General features: G+C 67.2%; 1 protein-coding gene across 1 annotated transcript in view; it reads left to right on the top strand.

The window, feature by feature from the left end:
• Positions 1–1699, top strand: part of PIM3 (Pim-3 proto-oncogene, serine/threonine kinase) — a 6601-nt gene extending 4902 nt beyond the window's left edge. Inside the window, exons 4-5 of the mRNA XM_029953927.1 lie at positions 6–524; positions 606–1699. Coding sequence (XP_029809787.1) covers positions 6–524; positions 606–793 — 707 coding nt within the window. The 3' untranslated portion in view covers positions 794–1699. The remainder of the gene's footprint in view (positions 1–5; positions 525–605) is intronic.
• The last annotated feature ends 5028 nt before the right edge of the window (positions 1700–6727 follow it).

Below are 6727 nucleotides of genomic sequence, written 5' to 3'. Positions count from 1 at the left end.
GCGAGCCGGGAGTGCCCGGGCCTCCCCCTGCGCGGGGGCGGCGCCGCAGAAATCCCCGCATTGCGGAGCGCGGGGAAGCCGGGGCGCCCGCCCCTCCCGCCTCCCGCTCCCCGCTCCGCGGCTCGCATCTGTTTGTTGTGAAACCCGAGCCGTCGCTCATGTGACCCGCCCCTCCCCCGGGCCAGCTGGGGAGGCCTCGCCGGCCGGGTTTTTCCAGGGTGATGACGGGCAGGGTTTCGAGGCCTCGTGGGTGACGGCAGAGCTCCGGGTCTTGGCGCTCGGTTGGTGGGGCGCCGGCTCCCCCCCCCCAACCCGGGTGGGCGTCCTAACCCGCGTGCGCCCCCCAGGCACCCGGGTGTACAGCCCCCCGGAGTGGATCCGCTACCACCGCTACCACGGGCGCTCGGCCACGGTGTGGTCCCTGGGCGTGCTGCTCTACGACATGGTGTGTGGGGACATTCCCTTCGAGCAGGACGAAGAGATCCTGCGCGGCCGCCTCTGCTTCCGGAGGAGGGTCTCCCCAGGTGCGTGCCAGATGCCGGGAGCGCGGGAGCACCGAGCCGGAGGAGCCGGCCCCTTCCTGACCCGTTCCTTGTTCCCCGCAGAGTGCCAGCAGCTCATTCAGTGGTGCCTAGCCCTGCGGCCCTCGGAGCGGCCATCACTGGACCAGATCTCCGCACACCCCTGGATGCTGGGGGCGGAGGGGGGCCCCGCGGAGAACTGGGACCTGCGGCTGCGCTCGCTGGACGCGGACGACGGAGCCAGCACCACCTCCAGCAGCGAGAGTTTGTGAGGAGGGGCCCGGGCCTGGCTTGTGGAGCCGGAGGGGCCCACCCGCCCGGGCTGCCTGCGTCTGAGCGGGCAGTGACCTCTGACTTCTGGTGACCTTTGCCTTTGGCACTGGGTTATTTCCTTCGCTTTGAGTGCCTTTCCGAACGCTGCTCTCGCGGGACTTGGGCTTCTCAAGCTCTCTGTCCAAAGACGCTCTGGTCCAGGGGGGGTCCGCTCTGGCCTGGCCTGGGCAGGTGCGGCCCGAGACCGTCCCTCTCCTGTGCTGCTCCAGGAGGCAGGCCTTTTGGACTGTGTTGGACCAGGAGCATGTCCTGTGGCCTCAACTCATGGAGGGGCACGGGGCCTCTGGTGCCCCCACTTCCCGCGCCCACCTGTTCGTCGGTGTTCGTCTGGGCACGTCAGTGCACTAGCAATGCAACGCTGGGGCCTCCGCTGCCTGTGCGTGTGCGCACACGTCTATTTATGGTCTGACCCCGAGGAGGGCTATTTATTTAATTTATTTGCAGACGTTTCCTCCTCCCGGCCCCTCTGCCTTCTTCAGGCCCTGGGGTCGGGCCGGTGGCTGTGTGTGTGGACCCCGGTCCCGATCCTACCTGTGTCCGTTGGGAGATGGACTTGTACAGTGGCTAATTTAAGGGGAGAGGGCGACTCCACCACCTCGTGGCTCTGTGCCTCGGGCGTGGGGGGTGGGGTGGGGTTTAAATTATTGACCTTGTACAGTCTGCTTGTTGGCTCTGGAGGCTGGGGGGGGGCAGAGTCTCAAGCCTTTAATTTACTGTAGCAGCTGCGTCTCTGTGGCCCAGGCGCCGGTAGGCGCCGCGGCTGGGGGCTCTTGCAGTTCAAAAGTGAGATGTCTGGAGATCATATTTTTTATACAGGTGTTTCAATTAAATTGTTTTGTATATAAGTTATTTTGTGTTTATGAAGCAGGGAGGCTGTGGGTGAGGTTTGGGGGACGGGGTCTGGGGTCCCGGGGCAGCCCCCTCATTTCCTGTGGAGAGACAGCAGCACGGCGGGGCCTAGACTCTTTCCTCAGCCTCCTTGCCACCCTGTTCTTGCCCCCCACTCCCCAGAGTAGGCTGTGCTCTTGGGGGCCTCTGGGAGGAGACAGGGCACTGGGGCCTGGGGGTGGCCCCAAGGGGATCTCCAGGTTCTGTTCCCAGGGATGCTTGGAGGTGCGAGGAGGTGCGAGGAGGAGATGGCCCTTGCTCAGGCCGCTTGGGCAGAAGCCCGCGGGAGAGGCGTGCGTGCCGCTCCACATGGCAGGAAGGGGCTCTGAGGCCTGAGTAGAAGTTTCCCGGTGGAGGAGCTGGGAAGACGTTCCAAGCAGAGCAGGGGTGGGTGGAGGCCTGCGCGGGGGCAAGTGCTGGCTGGCTGGGCTGTGGCCTGATGGTTGAACAGTGAGGCGGTGCAGGCAGAAACCATGGCCCGATCCAGATGTGGAAACAGCCTGTCAACAGCACGTAGGGCAGGCCGAGTAGCAGGCCTGGTCGTGTCCCGGCTCTCTGTGGGGCCGTCTGCTCAGCATCTCCTGATGATAGGCCAGCAGGCACCTGCTGGACCTGGGAAGTGGCCGTCTTTTGCCCCAGGACCCCACACACAGCCCAGAGGCTTGTCCCTGCATCCCACAGCCCAGGTGCTAGCCGCACATCTTTGTGTGCCTGCCAGTGGACCCCGGGAGCACAGGGTGGGGTAGGAGGAACATCCTGAGACCACAGGCCAGGGCGTTAGAAAGTGAAGCTAGAGACAAAGCAGGGGGCTGTGGCGGGGGCTCCCGGCTGGGTCCGGGTCCTGCAGGGAGTCAGTGGATGTTTGGGGCCTGTGTAGGGCCTGGCCAGCCTTTCCTGAGGAATCATTAAGGCCCAGGGGTCCCCAGGGACCCCTGAGCAGACACATGAGGCAGTGGAGGTGCATGGCACCCCCCTGACTCGCTGGGGCTCTCCCTGCTCCCCTGGCCTCTGCGAGGACAAGGACCTTCGGGCAGCAGCCGTGGCCATGGGGGCTCGTCGGGGGACGCTGAGTTGAGGACAGCGTCCTGCAGCATGTGGGCTTCCGTGTGACATCCTACTCCGGAGACCCTGTGATTCTAGCCCCCCACTTGCTACCTGAGGCTGCTGGGCTGGTCTTGGCACCGCCCCCTCGCCCCTCACCCACCCATCCTCAGCTGGCCTCCAGCCGCCCACCCAAGCCTCCAGTGACCAGTCACTGAGCTCGTCTCTGTGGGGGACCCCGAGCCGAGCCCTTGAGTGCCAAGGTGCTCATACTGAGGTGCTGAGTGCTTGTGGCCTGTGGGGAAGGCTGGTCGCCAGCACAGAGGGCAGCCAGCACCCGGGAGGCGCCTCGTGGGGATGCTCTGGGGCACACAGGGTCAGAGGCACATGTGTGTGCAGAGTCGGGGGGGCAACTGGGGAGGCTTGCCCTTCTCAGTGAGCGCTGAGGCCCCTGCAGGCCAGGCCCGACCCGGGGAGGGGGGGGGGTCACGCCATCCTCCGTGCAGTCCTGCTAGCCCCAGGCCACCGCCCACTTGCCAATGAGGCCGGAGTGCCCCAGTCTCTAGGAGGGGTCTGGAGAACAGGGTGTCCCTGAGTTCGCTCCTGGGACGGAGAGGACAGTGCTGTGCTGAGTCTGGGGAACACTGCCCTCCTTGGGAGCCCTGCTGGGCCCAGGCTCTGCCTGTCTCCCCTGAGGCTGCTCAGCCCTGGGGCCCATGTGCCACGATGCCTCTGAAGGTGGGCCAGGCAGGTCCAGAACGGGGCCACTGATGGATTCAAGGCGTGCACACGTAATGCCACCTCTAGCATGAGGAGGGGAGGCCCCAGCTGTGACAGAAGGGACAGTAGGCAGGGAGAGGGTGCTGCTGGGGGAGGCCCAGGCCTGTGTTTGTCAAGGCCGGTGGGGCAGGTGGCCTTGGGCTGGGGCCCATGTTCGGGCAGGAGGTGGGGGTGCTGATGCCTACTGCCATGTAGGGGCCACCCTCACTTCCTTGGCCTAGCCCTGCACCCCTCTGTCTCCCAGCCCAGGCCTAGATGCTGTGTCCCCGCCCCCCAGCTCCAGCAGTGAGCCAGGATGTGCTCGGGGAAACAAGCCAGAGTGGCAGGGGCCTTGTGTAGGTGTGGAGCAGAGCGCTGGCCCCGCTGCCGCATCCCTGCGCTGCCGCATCCCTGCACGGAGTAGTCACCGAGAGCCACGCTGGAGGCCGGGGCCCACGGAGCCTGGGGGACAGTATGCCCGGCTGCATCCAGGACCCCGGCTGTGGGTGCAGGGGCGCAGGCCGCTGGAAAGGGGAGCGCAGCACTGAAGGAGCCTTCCTGGTCCCTGTACCAAGATTTCAGAGTCTGCCCTGGGCAGGGCTCTAGGTCTGAGGCACAGGCTGAATTTCAGAGATGCAGCTGCCACCGACCCCCTGTGTGGGCCCCTCCCCCTCCTCCCTCCTCCTAGACAGGAGTCTGAGCTCTGTCGGGACCTGAGGGGCTGGCCTGCCCCTCCCCCGCCCCACCCCAGCCCCTGCACTTCTGGGCCCTCTCTGCCTGGCGGGATGCGCAGGGTCTTGTCCCGGCTCCTGCGTGGGATCTGATTAGGGGTGCCCAGGGTCAGGGGAGCAGGTGCAGGCACCAGACCACGCTGCTCATTCGGACCTGGCGCCTGTGAGACTGGCCGCTGTCCCACGCCTAGGGGCCAGGGGGCCCCTCAACCCTGAGCTGAGCCAGTGCTAAGAGTCTGTGCCTCTCGTACAGAACTCCGTGAGTCCCCGGCGTCCACCGGGTCCTCAGCTGAGGGGGGTTTCTTCTCATCAGACCAGGGCTGCCTGAGGGGCCAGGGGAGGGGTGTCCCCTGGGGGCCAGGATGGGTCTGTTGGTGTGGACAGGACCTCCACCCCCGAGGCCGATCCGAGGCGTGGCCCTGGAACGCTGCCAGCCCCCCTGCCCGGTGGCTCGACTGTCCTCTCCCGGGCTGGTGCCCAGCTCGCTCCTCTCTAAGGTCTCGGGCCCATTTCACAGGGGGGCTCCTTCAGAGCCACTGGGTGGAGGCGGGGCTGCTGCCTTCAGGGACTCTGCTTGGGGTTGCGTGGAACCCAGAGGTCCTCGTGGAAGGAACCGAAACCCCGAGCAGCCGCCCACCCGTTCTGTCGTGGCCCCCCGGCCCCTCCCTTCGGAGCGCCCTTGGGCCCTGTCTGCAGGTGGCTGTGGTTGGTGGCTCACGGCCAGGCCCGAGACCGGCCCAGCTCCTGGGACGAGAGAGGCCGGGACACAGAGCCGGTCAGAGCCTCGTTAAGTTTCTTTTCTCTGGTTCAGCCCCCAAAGCGAAACCTTGGCACGGCTTTGGTGCCAACCTTCACAGAAGAGGGAAGTGACCCCTGGCAGGAGCCCCGGAGCCCTGTCTGCCCCTTCCGGGCACGCAGACCCCAGCTGGCATGCTAACGTGGGGGCCCCATGCTGATGAAAGCGTGTCAGGAGGAAATGCGAGGGGCTGTCAGAGCAGCTCCCGAGGCCGGCGGTGGGGCCCAGTGGCGAAAGGACACCCAGGTCAGGGGACACCCGCCCCACACGGGGCCCCGGAGGGCAGGGGCAGGGCCGCCACCCCGCTGCAGGCGCCCTGGCCCCTCTGGAGAGGCCTCTGCAGTGCTGAGCATGGACAGGCCTGAGGTCCTGGGCAAGCAACGGGATGGTGTCGGCCAGGCCTGGCACCTGTCCCCGGAGCTGAGGGACGGGCCCCCATTCGTCTTGTGAGCCCTGGCCGTGGGTGAGACGGTGCAGGATCCACGGGGAATTGTTAGCCCTGGGATTTCTCAATGGGCCCCTCCCCCGTCCAGGGGCCTCTGATTGGGGGGAGGGGGCCCTGCCTTCGCCTCCGGCACATGACTTCCAGGCCAGTCGGCTTTCCAGGCAAGCTTGGCAAGACCCCGAGCGTCGATTACACAACTGACCCCTGGAGTTCCTGGCAGTCAGGCCTGCCGGGCAGGGTGGGGGCAGGGCCTGCCCCTCCAGCGCGGTCACTGCCCTCCTCCTGGCCTGGTCCCTGCAGGAAAGCTCTTCCCCGGACGCCAGGCTGCAGATATTGGCCAGGATGGGGTGGGGAGGGATGTGAAGTCGTCTGGGTCCACGGAGAAGGGCCTCCTTTAGGGGCGGGTCACCCGCACCCGACACCCAATGGGCCAGGTGGAGCAGACTGGGGCTTGGGGGTCACGGACCCACCAAAGGTCATAAGCAGCCACTTGCGCCCATCTCACCCTGGGGCGGCGCCTCGTCTTCCCAGCACAGGACTCGAGGAAGCGGGTGCCCTGTGATCTGGCTTCCTGGGAGGCCACCTGCCCTGATCTGAGGCTCAGGCCACCCCAGGGCCATGGGTCCCGGCCACCGGGTGGGGGGCACCTTCAGGCTTCCCTGCCCCGCCCCTGCTGCCCTGAGCTGTGCTCAGTGACCCCCACCCACTGGCCGCCGCGGCAGGGAGCGAGGGATGGAGAGCAGAGGTGGGGGCGCCCGCCGCCAGGCCCGGCCCGGTGGCCTCTCTCTCCTGTTCCCGTGGCCCTGTGGCCTCTGCCAGGACCCGGCTGCGGGCCCAGGGCTGGACCCTGAGGAGGAGAAGGTGCTGTTTCTGGCAGGTGGCAGGGTCTCCCTGGGTCACAGATGCCCTTGGTCCTGGGACCCAGAGTCCAGGAAGGGCTGGGAGGCTCCATCTACTGGGCCAAGCCAGCCAGAAGTCAGGGAGCCCGGGCCCCCGGGTGCTGCCCCAGGTGGTGTGATGCATCCTGCTCTGCCGCCGGGGGGGGGGGGGGGGGGGGGGGGGGGGGGGGCGGGGGCCGGGGCCAGGAGCCCGGGGAGGCCTGCATCAGGACTGAGGCCGCGGCACGGCCGCCCCGCAGACGCCTCCGTCCTAGGGACCCCATGGTGCGCTCCCGCGGCGGCCCACTCCAGGGACCCCCCCCATCCTCTGGTGC

This window comes from Suricata suricatta, chromosome 10 (genome assembly GCF_006229205.1).
Source record: "Suricata suricatta isolate VVHF042 chromosome 10, meerkat_22Aug2017_6uvM2_HiC, whole genome shotgun sequence".
Taxonomy (NCBI): Eukaryota; Metazoa; Chordata; class Mammalia; order Carnivora; family Herpestidae; genus Suricata; species Suricata suricatta.
Note: the sequence above shows the minus strand (reverse complement) of the source record. Positions and strands in the feature narration are given on the sequence as shown.